At 31.4% G+C, this 16,176-nt stretch overlaps 1 protein-coding gene across 8 annotated transcripts in view; it reads left to right on the top strand.

Annotated features, from left to right (window-relative positions):
* Positions 1-4,867: 4,867 nt before the first annotated feature.
* LOC124366301 (protein alan shepard) overlaps positions 4,868-16,176 on the top strand; it is a 167,627-nt gene continuing 156,318 nt past the window's right edge. For 6 of the 8 annotated variants that reach the window (XM_046822732.1, XM_046822731.1, XM_046822738.1 and 3 more), the window contains exon 1: positions 5,518-5,648. In XM_046822732.1, coding sequence (XP_046678688.1) covers positions 5,620-5,648 — 29 coding nt within the window. In that variant the 5' untranslated portion in view covers positions 5,518-5,619. Of the gene's footprint in view, positions 5,258-5,286; positions 5,649-16,176 lie in introns of those variants that run through there. The other 2 variants (XM_046822737.1, XM_046822733.1) reach the window with 2 other exon arrangements.

Below are 16,176 nucleotides of genomic sequence, written 5' to 3'. Positions count from 1 at the left end.
CACTGTGGTGTTCCTTCTTAGAAATCATTCAGCAGTATCCCACTAAAATCCCAAAAGATTGTTACCATATTCTTATTACCATTGTCTTCACTATTCCACGGACTCTATTTTACTGAGAGGGTGATAGTATAGAACCATCATTTCATCCTCAGTCACAATTGTGAAAATGTGTGAATCAGTATTTTAGTCACTTAAAAATTCATTGGAGTAGCAAACCTGCTCTTTTTGAGCAGCTGAAATAATTTTTACCACTCATTTTGCACACACCTTCCTAATATGAAAATTTTCTTTGATGGTCCTTAAAACACATTTATTCAAGTCTCAACCTTGAAGCTATTTCGATAGTCTTCAAATGCCAGTCGGACAGTTCTTAAGCTTGCATACTTTGGATTGTTTCAGGTGTGACTATTTCACATGGCGATCAGAACGTGGGTTACTATCCAAACTCTCTCTCTCTCTCACCTGAATATGTACTTTACCCGTTCGTTTACAGTAGAATATAAAGGGAGTACTGTCGTGGACACCATTCAAGAAGCCCTGGCCCCTACTGAAGAATTATTGTTTCACTGTTGTTATTTGAGGTAAATTAATAAAAACTAACCTAATCCTAACTACCTGACTTTCAGACCTATACTCGAGGGCCAACTGCCCTACCTGAAAGCCAACCAGCCTATCCTATGATTACGATAGAATAATTTAACTTGAGATAAACAAATTAGAACTAACCTCAGCCTACCTAACAAATTGTCGGATCAAACCAAGGGTCAGCCTAAAAGCCAAGCATAACTTATTTTCCGCCATAACTTCTTTAATTCATGTTTTCCACAACATGAATTTTCCTTTTCTATATTTTAAAAGCATGATATAGGAGAGTTCTGAACAATTCTTAGTGCAAATATTAGGAAATAAAATACCTTTTTAGTTTCATTTTCAAATATTTTTTAGAACTTCTATATTGAATTCTGTAACATTTTAGGAAATTTAGAAAAATGAACCCTCAAAACAAAATTAGGTATCAGTTTAACAAAATCGTGACCATGGAAAGGTATGTTAATTTTTTTTCCCTGAAAACTACAATTTTTCCTGAAAACAATAGTGAAGAAAAAATTCGTCGGCAACGAAAATCAAAGGAGTTACGATTTTTTTTGAAATCCTCTGAAAACTCTGTTTTTGACAGTACCTCTGGCAATTTTACTGAAATGATGACGTTAATCCTGTCAACGATGCCTGCCCGCTGCGCAGTGCTGCGCACTGCTTGCTCTTTTAGAAAAAAAAATTAACTCGAGCTTGCAAAAGTCGAATCCCAGATCACGTGATGCCCCTGATCCTTAACACTCCAAGTGTTGTTCGACAAAATTTTGTCGGTTATTTTCCATTCTTAATGCAATAATGGCCGAAAGGCATCAATATAATACAATGATATACTTTCCCCCCAGTTTATATGCACCTGTGATAATAATACTTGGCTATAAATGCCCAACCCATGAAAAAAAAAGTCCATTTTTCATGGTCACGGTATTGTAAATAAATACCCAAAATTATTCTAGTGTTACTACTTATAAAGTCTCATTGCTTTGCCAGGAATAGTCTTTAAATTTACTCCTCTCCAATTTTATTTGAGTCTATTCAATTTACAGGCGTTTAGATCTTAGTTACATAATGGTGGGCCAACTTGTTTCCATACCTATGAAAAAATTATATTGAAGATCTACTAATAATTCAACCACGACGTTTTAGTTTCTTGGCTAAGTATTATTTTGCCATTTAATTTAAGCAATATATTTACAACAAAATAATTGATGGCAGTTACATAATATTAGTTTAACCCATCATAAAAATTATGGCAACTGACCTGATTATCTTATTTTTAGAAAATTGTTTACAAATTCAGCAATGTTTATTAGAATTATTAAATCTATATGTAGTTTATTATGAGACAAAATACCTTATATGGGAGAACTTCAATCTGAATCTACAGATATTCAAATCCAACACCGCCCAAGCAACAAACAGCGACACTTCCGTAGTTTCGACTTGACAGTGACAATAACCTTAGAAGATCCAGCTGGTTATATAACTACCCAAGATTATACAACTACTAGGAAAAAATGAGCTGGTCTAAAACAGCTGAGTGGCATCACAAATAATACTCAAGGACAAAATACTGTAATGTTTTATAATTTTGTACTTTGCTTTGAGGTAATTGTCATTAACGCTCTGATAATTTAACATAAAGCACATTTTTACTTTGCAGTGGAACACAAGAATTCAGTCTAGTTTTGTTTTATGTCATTTACCTGTTACCGCTTGAAACGCTGTGGTTGCCCGCTACCTTGCGGCGAACGAAAGAAACAGTGTTTATAAATAATTCACTAAACGTATTGTAGGCTACATGTTACCGTACCTATATTGAGTAAGCGCATATAATAATAAAATATATGCTTATTTTTTAAATTAAATCATAAAAATAAGGTCATACCAAAATATTTAGTTTAGTTTAGTTTAGTTCTAGTACTATTTACTAGCTACACAATTTGCTTTGTTGAACAAATTTGTTCACAACTATCCCCATAATTAATGCTTGACTTTGATACTATAGATAACATATAAACTAATAAAATTAGAGTGGGTACAGATTCTTTGAAAAATAGGGGCCTACAATTAGTTCTCTAATCAAAGTAGTAAAGAATCCTCACAGCTTTCTCTTAATTTAGTAAGTATTAATCTACGAACCGTTTCCTAAAAATCGCAACACTTGCAGTATCAACTAGTTTAAGGAAATAATAAAAATTGACATTTTTCAAATCACATGGACACATTTTTCTTGACCAATCTAAAAAAAAATACTACTCTAGTAGTCTTCCAAACATCTAATTAATATAATCATATACCGTAATGGTAAATAACGTTGAAGAGATCGTAGCTGCTGTCAATGCATGTGCATTATCATTCTAACATTTTTTCTTTGCTTGATATATTTTGTTCATATTTTAATGTAAATTATTTAACATTATATTATTTTTTGTATAGAATTGGCAAATGCCGTTTGAATAAAGAACAAAGACGTAGGTAATTATTGTAAATTGTAAACCTTGACATAAATCAGTATTACCGGTAGCATACACTTTTCTTAAGATAAAACAGATGTTCTTCAATACAAACTGTTTCCCCACGCTTCGAAAGGAACGGTTCAAAGAAAGTAATTCGAGAACCAATTTTATCTTATTGAGTTAATTTAGAAAGCAGATATGTCCCTAGGACACAGTCGAAAAGCCTTGATAAGTATAAAAAAAAAAATTATGGTTGCCTGTAAAGTCGGTTTTACGGGCGAAGATTATACGTGACAACGTCTTTTTCTCGGTAGAATATTTATTGATATGAATATTATTAAATTGCACAATAGGAACAAGGAATTGAATGAAAATAAGAATTGCACAAATTTTAACTATAGAAATATATTTTGTTTACTAAAACATTGTACATAATTTGAAATTAATTAAAATTTGTTATTGTAAATGGTAAAGTTGAATAAAACATTTACTAAAATTGGAATTTGAAATTCTTGCTAAACACAGTTAAATTCTAACTCCGCGCGTGGTGATTGGTCGGTTTAGTTCGTTTGTTTGGTCGCACTGTTATGACAGGTTAGAGGTTATAATTTGTTATTTTAAATGTTTGACTAGCAATACGCGCTGTTTCTTCTCAATCGACTGAATTACGATTGATTGCAGAGTGATTTAAACTAATAATTTACTTAACACTATCAACATTTGTCAATAGTATGACATAACCTATAAACTCAGTTTCTCAACTTTTGTGTCAATCTAACAATTAATCAATCAATCATAGTTTACGATAATGAAATATCAGTGTACAATTATTTACCTTTATTGTTGTAGTTGTTGTAAATGACGAATCTAAGCACTCCACATTTTCACGAATAAACATAGTTATCTGCTTTATCCCGTGCGGCGGACCCACAGTTATCTGCTTTATCCCGTGCGGATTCCGTGCGGCGGACGCACTGGACGGGCATCGTAACGTTACCGGGCGTTACACTTTTTCATGAGTGACTCCGAGCCGCAACCTAATTTAAGACGTTGTCACGTCAAAAAAAAAAAAAAAAAAAAAAAAATAGAAGCTGAAATGACAATAGTTCTTTCACAACTATTCAATGCCGGCGGTTCTGGGATCATATTTCTATTGAGAGTGCCTCCTAAGCCTTAACTCTAATATAATCCTAATTAGGTTTGTTTACAAAAGGTTTGACCTTTTGGCTAGATTTTGCAATGACCGATTGATTACCTTCTTAGACCTTGAATATTTATCTCCGCCAAATCCAAAAACTACAGATGAGATGTTGTCACCAGTTACATGTTTTTTAAATTATACTCCATCATCTACATAACATAATTATTATTATATGCAAAATAGCTTAGTTTTACATAGCCATAAAACATACATATCGATACAAAAAAGAAAAAAAAACAATTAGGTAGAAATATTTGATTCTGCACACAAAAACACGTAGAAATAGTTGTTTTCGAATTTGACGAAGTATGGATACAAACTAAATTTTCAATTTAATCCAAAATGGGACACACGCCAGTGTTTTTTAATAAAAAAATTAGCCTCAACGTTTTATATGCATTACATCAATTGCGAATAAATACATTGGCCAACATAATTAATGTTTTCACGTTTACAGCTATGGTTTTGTATGATCTGCACTGCATTCCTTTCGCATCTTTTTTAGTTTCACAATTCTCTCGTAGAGATCGCTCAATGTTACTTTTTGGCTGTGATATTGGAACGCCCACTTGCTAGTCAAATCAGTGTTACTGTCAAAATTGTCCCGAAAACCGCTATTGCAATCAGTGTTGTTAAAACTTTACTTAAAATTTAATATTTAAAAGCTAAAAAACAATACGTGCTTCTAAATTAGTTATACTGAAATTATATAGCCAATTAATATATATTTTTACATATTTACAAGCTCAGTATCAATCACTAGCAGACAAGTTTAGGGATGGGCTTTGCCTAGCAGACGGGGTGTAGTGACAGTCGTGTTTAGGGGTGTGTCTGTAGTACGCTTTTAATTAATTTACAAGTAAATAATGAAGTAATTGTTTATTTCACTGGCCAAGAGACTGACAGCAGTGCCTTCTGATTCTTTCCCTTGTATTAATAATTCATTTAGGTCCGGTGTTGTCTCAAGTAAACCTTTTTCGTGTATGACGTTTTAAAAATACTCTTGGTAAGTTGTCTGCTACTACAAGGGAGTTGGCTTGCAAAATGGTTGTTAGTTGTCTTTAGATAAAGTGAATTGGGAGAATTATATATGTTTACTTTTTCATTTTAGTGTAGTCTCCTAGGTTAATTGGTTTAAAGCACCAAATGTTATAAATTCGTATTTAAAAAATAGTTTTAGTAAGTGTTAAATTTGATGACGGCTGCTATCTTGGTTTCTTTCAAAATTTGCCGAACATCGCTGTCATTGATCTCAAAGTTGGAATGTATAGCTGTTACAACAATGATATGCAAGTATTACATTAATTGAGTTAGTCAATTTGTGCTATTTGGTGAAGAAATTTGTCAGAAATAAGTTATAAAGAGAAAATGGTTTCAAATTTGTACATAAACCTAAGGTAAATCTTTGTCTGGTTAACTCATGCCTAGTGAACTAGGCCTAGACCTTAAAAAAGCCTGTTACATATTTACAATATTTTTAGGTTTATTGCCTAATTTATTGCAGGATGGGTTTTACAATAGTGTCATTTATTAAATGCTTGTACCTTGGCTAGCTTTTATTTTATAAACAGTAATTTAAATATAGTAATAGATATTGCCTAGTTATTGTAATATAGCTAAGTGTGTAATAGCCTATCCAACCAAATAACTAATGTTATTAAGACGAGAAACTTGTGACATTTTTCTAATGTGATTTTTCAAAAGTTGTGAAGTTTGCCAAATTTGGATTAAGATTAAATCAAGTTCAATTGGATCTTGATTGGAAATCCAAATTAAGATTCTGTTTTATCAGGAATAAACTTGATTGAAAAAAAAAACATTTAGGCCTATATTACAGAATACAAATTAAAATAAGCTACTATTAATTTAAATTTAGTACATATGTAATTTTTAATGTTGGGACATTATTCTTTAGAACCAAGTAATGCTTATGCTTTAGGTAAATTGGATTTCAAAGTTAATCATTGTTGCTCATGGTTCTGTACTTTACATTTTTAACCTAAAATCCTGTTTCAACCAGACTCTAGACACTACTGTAAACTACTTTTAAATTTATAGGTTCAGTAGTACTGACCATATAGGATCTGTCATAACAGACTATCAAAAAACAAAAATTAGACAAACATATTTTCTACACATAGCATTATTCAAGTGTTATTAAAAGAGACTGACATTTAGAGTGATGCTTGTGTATATGTAGATATACCCTCCAGGATTCAGATTCTTCCACCAACTGCTTCTCATTCAAGTTCATCATTATCTCAATTCTTCAAGTCATAAATTATTTGTTTCTTTTCCTTTTTTATCAGCCACTACAAATGGTGATTGCTTTTTTAAAATAGCACCCTAACTGGCAGGTACTGTTGCTCATTCAGGGTCAACATAAGTCCAACCGATTAACCAAATTACCCTCTAAACTGAACTTCAATCAATATTAAAGTGGCAGCATCTTGATAGACGGTACATAATTTTGTCTTAATGAATTAATATACAAACAAGAAACGAGATATATCCTATATAACTTTTATCAGACAACCTTCTTCCTTAAGGTTTGTTGCTAAGAATCAATTAAAACAAAGATTTTAAAGTTAGTTCCTTCTGGAAAAATGTTCCAAATCACCATCTCTTACCATACTTGTTCTATACTTTCAAGACACATTCAGTAAATGAGTGGTTACTGTCAAGAATTAACTCAGTTTTGATATAATATAACTTTCTTTTAATGCTTAGTTTTCAATTATAACATTAAAAATTTCTACTGTAGCCGTGAGTACTATGTGTTTCTTTGGCTTTACCCTCGGACTATGCTTCACAGACCATTAACTCTCATGATAATTTTTGAGCTTTGCAGTAGCGTGATGAAATGCTTGGGGGCCGTAGATTGGGTGGACTGACATATAGGCTACAGTGAATGCTGAACTCAGGAAGTGTATAATGTAAATATTGTCCAAGTTGTTGGTTTGTGACACTCCCCTAACTCTAGAAAAACAATTAAATGTCCTTTTTTACTGTCCATCTTTCGAGGTAAAATAGTTGTTGCCTTTTCAAAGCCCGGAATTCCTAGCTCTGTAAGCAGTAAATGTGGTTCAACGCGAATCAAGTGATTGAGAAGAAGGCACTTGTAAGTTACATTAGCCGTTATCTTTTACGTGAAATAAATCTGCAAATATAGACTGAATATAGTGCATGCACCCCTACTTTTCATTTGGGAAATCTGCAGTTAATTTTGGGATTCATATTGGCAACACTGCAACGCAATGTCAAGCATCTGTCTTTCTTATCACAGGTTTGCAGGTGAACGTCTTCAGAAAAGGCTCTTTCAAAATACAAAATTTGTATTTTTCTTTTACGATTTATAATATCTATTAATAAAAAAATTATTAACCTTGCATTCATTAAGTTATAATAAATATGTAAAAATAATTCGGACAATTTTAAGTATTGTTTCTGTTAAGTTAAAATATAACATAAAACATTGGTTGTAACTGTTAGTTCTTTTTTCAGCACTATTACTTCTACAAACTGAAATATTTATAGAGATATTCATGATCATGAGATAATAACCATATTTATAACTAAATGTTAATAGTTTTGAGGAAAACGTGTGGTTTCCACAAAAAGCCTAGTTATAGTGATCACTATCCTCAGACCGAACACGTGTGGCAAGCGGGACAAGATGGGAAGCCTGCTGTGTTGTCAAACTGTGAATATTAAGGGAGCATGCACTATAAAGTAGTGAAAATGTTTCGGTTTTACTGAAATCCTGCAACTTGAGCACAATTTTTCTGTTTACTCATTTCTCACTATAAAATGGTAATGTCTTCTAAATTCTAAATATCCGACAGGATTAGAGTCTGTCTCAGCAGAGCTGTGTGTTTTAAAGAAGGACAGGCAATAATTTGCTGTCATGGTTTGTAGAAACTTGCCACTTCTTAAAGATACAGTCATAAGATGTGCATATACTTCAAGCTATCAAAATGCTATCAACTGCCCTGTGGGCTATAAACAAACTTAGCCTGTTAAAAAAAAACTAAAAATAAATTGTTTCATTAGAAGCATCATTTAAATAACTTAATATTATAGGTAGAATGTTTTTTAAGCATTAAACACTTAATGCAATACAGGTATAATTTGTACTCAGAGAAATCATTTTGAAAATATGTATAGTAAAAATCAATTTTTAATTTTGTTTAATTTAGGTTTAGAAAAACAAAGTAAAAAAAATGTACATTCACATTTAGTTTTGTTTTAAAATAAGCGTACTCGTTATCACAGAAAAAAAGGTAACTTCTGACTGGTTGAGCGTAAAAATCAATGTCTCAGTTACATCTGGGCGACCCAATGTGGTTCAGGAGCGACATGTGACTAATCACAAATGTCAAGATATCGGGGTAAAAGGATGAATCAATAGCTGTAGTGTTCAACAGAGGAATGATTTTGGAGTGGGTGGAGCTTAGTGTTGGTAGCTTGGAAGTGAGGGAGTACAGTGCTATATTATCTGCTTTGGCGGGGGGGGGGGGGGGGCTGATTCAGAGCTGGACTCTCCTTCCAACCTGACATGTATCAGCAAAATCACAGTTTTACGTAAACTTGTGGTACTTACGGTTTAATTATCACAAGTGACAATTTTGCTTATGTCACATATATCAGAATATATATGAAGATTTTGATTTCTGATAACCATATCCGGATTTTGAATGGGTGTGTACAGAAAAATGAAACTTGGGGATATTCTAGGTCAGTATTGCGTACTTATTTATATTTTTTAAATTTCTGGTGTTGCCCCCGAATGGAGCCCTTAACTCAATGATTTCATATTATAAACCCTCCATTTAGGCTTATTTTTTTAAATGTTATTGAAAAAAAATAAGGTTTCAGGTATAAATTTTGCATTTCCATCTCTTTATTTATTTATTTTTTTTGTATATTTCCGATTGCACTTATTTATAAGAGCCATAAGACACCTTTAAATCATCCGGTGAAATAAAATATCGGTGTTAAACTTTCAGCTTTGCAACTAATTTCAACCTATAAACACATGATTAACAACAAGAGTTACGAAAAAATTGAAAACAATATACATTTAAGAAATAAGACATAAAAAACCTCTTCAAATGCTCTTCAATTAAAATATTTCAAATTTAACTCCCACAAAGTTAAAAAAAATTCAATTTACATGAATTAAGTGAAAATTGTTTGCCGCTGGTAAGAAATTGTTTATGAAAAAATGGTGGTAAATGGTACTGCCAGAGTGGTGGACTTGTCTGGTTTCCAAGACACATCTATCCACCCATTAGCCTCTGGAGCCTCCATGGAATCCAGAATTAAGTAGAATCATTTTGGATAGTAATTGTAATATATTATTACTGAAAAATTACTTGCAGAGCACTCAACAAATTCCACTAGTACATACAACATTTCCTTAAACTTTGTAATGTGACTGCCTACATCTTCTACGGCAGTGCCTCCATTTCTTTAGTGATATGCCCTTAGGTATGCTCATATTCAGGAGTCAGATCTTGCAAAATAATAATAATTTTAATGTGGAATTTAGTTCTGAATTTCATAATGTTTTTCATTACCGCATTCATGATGACGTGTAACCCATCGTGTACACACCAGGTAAAGAGCCTTGTGTGCCCAATGGGTACACATTGCTATGCATTTCCTTATAGCGTTTTTATTGTTTGCCTGTCTTGGTGGTTTGTTGAATATAAACCTGCGCTTAAAGAAATACCTCAGACTATTGTGTACCCTGTTGGACGCACGATTGCTTAATTTTTTAGTTAAATGAATATTTAGGTACGCCTTGGGGTACTTGGAAAAACATTGAAAACATACATATATTATGAAAATAATTTTTTTGTGCAAAACTGTGAAGGCTATATTATATTATACTTTTCTCTAAATACTTCTAAGACATTTAACGTAAATTAAGAAGATTACGGTTTTTTTGCCATTATTATTGATAAATTAGACGGTGTACAAAAAATCTGGAAATTAGCTGTCGTGAACACGTTAAAATAACCAAAAATATTATAAAAACAAAAACTTCACCAAAGTAACAAATTGTTTTGTTTAAAAAATACAAATATAAACTTAAACAACCACAGTTGTCTGTTTGATGCATATAGTCATGAATATATAATAACTACACCATAGTAATTAAAAAAAACATTTTAAACACAATTTGAAGTGCTGATTAATCACAAAATATTACAAACAATTATAGTTAAAAATATAGTTCATGCCCAATATTTATTTAATAACACGAAAACGGCAGGGGATTAAATTGTAAGCTTGTGTAAAAATGGTTAAATTAAGTTATTTAAATAAATCAACTCTCCAACATTATGTGTTCTTAGTAATCTTTATATTATGTATGAAGAACACTCCTTACGCAAAGCTCAAGAATAGCTTACCAGTTAGCTGCAAAATGACTGCCAGGTGAAGGTATAGAGTAATGTTATAACTCTTTAATTTGGTTTAACAGAAAAATTTCGAAACGTTTTACATTGACTTGGTTAATATTCAAAATTTAATCCCTAAAGTTGAAATATAGCCATTTTATGTTTAATGTATCGCACAATTAGTAGTCTCGTTATTTAAAAGATAATTTATTCGTGTAATAACATTGTATACAAAGTAAGGACAACCAATGATGTGTAAACTGCAAGGTTACATGTCGTCGGGAGTCAGTCATCAATCTTGTTCTTTCCCTGACGAAATATTGGGTTTTTGAAAGCTTTTAATCTGAAGTGAGAGAAGCTTTTTGCTTTCTAATGTGCTGTAGACTGTGCGCTTCGCCTGCAGCATGCATTAACAGTGCAGATCTCTTCTCTCTTCAAGAGATAGAATCTTGGCAAGATCTTAGCCAAAGTAAATAAAATACCTTCTGTAAAATTGAAGTAAATGCCAAATTTTTTCAATGTTATTTAACAATAATTGTGATGCAAAATGTGTTTTACTGTTGAAATGAACTTGTGGAAAATTTAATAAATATCTTATGCTTATTAAATGTTGTGATGAATTAGTACTTTTAGTTGTAATGTAAGTAATCAACTCTTTTAATTAAGTTTAAATGGTCGACTAAAACAGTTTTTTTGTTTAGCTTGACTTAATATTTTAAAATGAAAGTTTATTGTATTTTATTAACGAATCAATTTATGTTAAATAAACACACTCTTTTTATCTAATCATTTTAGATTTTCAGATATAATTATATGAACTTGTTATAAATATTGTTTTCATGAATACCGAGTGAAAATTAAGCAGTTAAAACAACATTAACATTCAGACACATTACAGGAGTTAATCAGGTACAGTGGAACTTGGAGAATTCAATTTTCAAGAAACTAATCTAAGGTTTGAATATTGTACTTTATTACCGTATATAGGGATGTCAAGAAAAATTAAAATTTAAAAAATTTTGAATTAAAATTGGTGGAATTATCCAAGTTTGACTGTACATTAATTTATTCCATAAAAGCAGCGTGTTTTTTAAAAATATTATAAATTTTTTGTACATACAATCATCGTCACTGGTTACTTTAATTTCTAAAGATTGGACATGCCTTTCTAAGTTTATTAATTTGTTTTATACTGCTCACCAAGGGAAAGATATTTTTATTTCTTGTATTGTGGCTAAATACACAATGGGTATTCATAGTAGCATTTGTATTTGTTTTTGTTGTTCTATAAACAAGGTAAGAGTACGCCTGGCGTACCAGGCTTTGCTGAGATTACATGCGAAATTTCAAGTCTATAACCCATTTAATTCTGAAGATGGTGTGTGGACAGACAGACTATCATACAGAAAATACATTTTTACATTCCCCAGGCAGACAAAAGAGAAATTGTGCCACCCTGCTGAGTGATAAACTTCAATGAAGCTCAGCCAAATCCGATGGTGGGACATGCACCATCGTAGAACTCATTCTTGTCCATATAAAAATGAAGTTACATGCAAAATTTTATGTTTTTGAACTCTTTTTAGGGATATTTTACGGATAGTTAGGCTACAATTATGTCACGAGTTAAAATGTCATGTTCAGTTTAAAAATTTATTTATTATGCAATTTTCTCGTGTGCATCATGATTACATGTTTAGACTAATATAAAAATGTTCGCTAACACTCAGCTAATATAGTTTTGTGCATATGCTGTCGTGGGTGTACCATTATATTATTAATTTGAAATGTATTTTTTATATGTCTGCTTTTGAGACTAATAATGGTTGCTATTTGGGGTGTAAAAATGCAATACTTTAGAATATAAAATTTACCAAATTATTATGTCATAGTTGAGTAAAAAATAAATTTGCAAAATAAACAGTATCTAAAATATTTGTATTTATCAAATGCTGTAACAGTTTAAGTAATACATTTGGAAGTGGATTCATAATGTATATTCACTGTACAAGTTATATAGAAAAATAAGTATCAGTATATTCACTGAAGATAAAATGTTAAGTATCATTATTATTTAAACATTATGAAAGCATTTAACTTTTTACGAGTTGCAGCTGAAACATTGAAACTAATAGACCAGTTAGGCAATGATATCTGTATGGAGAGTTGATATCTGTATGGTACAGGATGATGATGCTTCCTGTTTCCTCCCCCTCTCCCCTCCCCTATTACCCCCACTCCTGTAGTCAAATTAACACAATTCTCACACACCATTCACTCCATGACAACTGGGAGAGAGTTCCTATATAATAGACTTTAGCTATTTTCATATCCTACTCCGATTGAGCACTTGGTAATATTGACAATTTCTATACTTGTGGGCGTGTCAGATTTTAATTGCCTTGGATTATTGATTTAGCACAGGTCTGGGTAGGGGAACCCGGTTTTCCTCATTGAAGTACTGGTAAATTAAAACAGAGAATACTGATCAATTACTAGATTACGTTTAGTAGAAGTATAATTCACCAAATAAATAAAAATTAATATAATAATCACTTAAAGAAAATGTAAATGAAATTTTCATAACTTTTTAAACCAGTTTTAACTATAATTGGTAAGTTCTCTATTAATTTTTCACTGAAAGGTTTTAAAATGTAATTAGAGTTTCTGCTAGAAACTCATGACTAAAACAATTCTGCTGAAATGATTGTACTTTGAGAAAGGTTTTGGGAACGAAGCTCATTTAGCTACCAGTTGTTGTAATGGGCTGGTAGCTTTTCCATTGAGTCAGTCCAAGTAATTTGTGCTGGAAAAGACTTAATAAGTAGAAATTGCCGGCTTAAGAATTTAAAATTAATATTTGCACTTAATCATCCTGGGTAGGCCATCTTAATTGGTCACGGATGGTAATTATAAGTGGAATATAACACTTTGTACACAATTGTATCAAATAATTGTAATCTACACGTTTCTTAATCCAAATTGTAAGTAAAATGGTACAGTAACGTATTTATTATTATAAATTAAAATCATATGGATCTAATAACCATCGTATAGTTAATTGAACGTGCTATTCATTCCCTGTTTGTCTATAGAAGATAATAAATGTATAATATATGGATGTCCATAAAATGTAGCCTTTCCCTAAGAACGCTGCATCTATCCACTTTAACAGATTATGTAAGACTCTTGATAGATAGCAATTCTGGTATTGCTCTTAATGTATACAACCACTTGTTACCCTTAGTGCTGAAGTACAATCAAAAGATATTTTTAAATAAACATTACTTACGGGTATTACGGGGACAACAAATTTTATGGACTGTGCAAGTTCATCCAGTTCAAAAATATTTTATTTTGAACTTTCCAATTTCATTGACTGTGTCCTTGATGTATTTTATAGGTAATGTTTATATTTTCAACTTACTTGGCTATATATGAAAGCTGTCATAAGACTTTGTTAATGATCTGTGATTTTGTGGCAGTAAAAATGTGGATTTGGTTGTTTTTAATTTGACTTAACTTTTGGATTTAGGCAGATAGGAACTTTTACAACTGTGCACATATTTTTTTATTCAAAAAATGTATGTTTTAGTAAATTTGTTTCATTCCTAAAACGGGAAGGTTTGAAAAAGTTTAAAATTCTTAATTCCCAACTTAAAGTGCCTAATTTGTAGAATCCTGATAAAAGAAAAGGTCAAATCTATCCAAAATGGTGACGATCAAAGGTGACTTTTAACTTAAAATGGTTTCATTTTAATTGTTGAGTGAAATGCTTCTACTGTATTAACATCTCCAGATATTTTTATATTATCTTTTAATCATATAAAAATTAAATTTGTAATGAACTCACATTTATATGAATATGTTTGATGTCTTTTAAAAGGCAAGAAAACATTTTTTTGTTTGATCAAAATATTAAACAGGATATTTTACTTATTTAAAAAAAAAAATTAAATATGATACTAATCCTAGAAGATACCTACATATTAATCCTTAGATCTACCTAATAAAATTGAACTATTTTCATTTGAAGTAAACTTTGATAAACCCCTCTTTCCTATAGAATCTACTTTAAGAACTTAACTTATCACATTTCTTTTTCTTTGAGGAAGAGTTCATGGGAGGAGGCACTACAGTACTCTATTTAGATAGTACTTGGAATCTGATTAGTTTATCACCAGTTCATTATCACAAATATCCAGCTAGGATTTCCTGTCATCAATTTTACCTTTAGGTTATATAGGTTTTAATATGTTTTGATGTGCATAAACAATTGTAAAATTCATATTGTGTAAATAAATAATTGATTTATTTTCAGAATTGTTTTTAGATAAACAGTTGCAAGTGGGAAGTTTATACAGGGTGTCCATAAAGTCACGTCACTCTTTTAAATAATCTTTTTACAAAAGTATATACAGCAATAAGATTAAAGAATATTTTTTTAACAGTTTTACGTTAGTATATCTGAGCTTTGCCTTAAATACTGTGAAGCGCCCTACAAACGTCCAAGCGAACTTGATTTCCTCCCATATTTTGATAATGATTTCTGGCGTAATTGATTAAATTGCATCTCTGATTCGTTAATTTAAATGTTCAATATACAAACATTATGATGAAGCACACTTCTAAATAAGTGAAAGGTTTCCTCGTCCTAACTAACACTAAACACAACTGTGGTTTATCAAATTTTAATTCAGTCCATTTTTATACAGAATAACAACAGCAAAGTCATGCTTATTTAATTTATCAGGATTTAAAGCATGCAGTATATGAGGTTTTTAACCAGTTAAATTGATGTATTTTCTTCAAAACTTTGTATGCTTAAAGACATCAGACTCGCATCCACATTTCCTAACAGACGTTTTTGGATTTCTTACACAACTGTTTTGATTACTCTTGGCAGTTTTATCTCCTGTTTTAGCCTACTTGTCCACATTTTGTCCAATGAGCTGTCTGATTCCTTAAACGTCTTATCCCATCGATAAATTGCTGCACCAGTTACGCGAATTTTAATGACAAACAACGATACTCACGTTGCACTGAAATCACTGAAGTAAACTTTGCTAACCACAAAATATCTGAAAATGTATTGGCAAAGTTGCCATAAGAAATTTAGCCACATATTACTAGATTGCAAATAATGAAAACTAAACTTTATAAACAGCTGTTAAAATTTACATCGTCTTTCATAGACTTGCGATCGATAGTAGATTGGCTATAAGCAATTAAAAGTGTGACATGACTTTGTCGACACACTGTATTTTTTAATTACCTTCCCCATCTATTTAGGGAAGGGAGAAAAATTGATCACCTTCTAAAAATTGTTCAGGCCTTATAAGCAGTTACTTGGTTATTGAATTTAAAGTTTGTGTTGTATAAAAGTAATAGGAAGCCAAGGCTATGGGCATCCCATATATATTATAAAAATGATTGTGAGAAAAACAGTAATGTTAAAAAGTATGGCCAAAAGCTGGAGTTTGTCAGTTTTTCTGAATAGTGGTGGGTTTCGCAG

This window comes from Homalodisca vitripennis, chromosome 7 (assembly GCF_021130785.1).
Source record: "Homalodisca vitripennis isolate AUS2020 chromosome 7, UT_GWSS_2.1, whole genome shotgun sequence".
Taxonomy (NCBI): domain Eukaryota; kingdom Metazoa; phylum Arthropoda; class Insecta; order Hemiptera; family Cicadellidae; genus Homalodisca; species Homalodisca vitripennis.
Note: the sequence above shows the minus strand (reverse complement) of the source record. Positions and strands in the feature narration are given on the sequence as shown.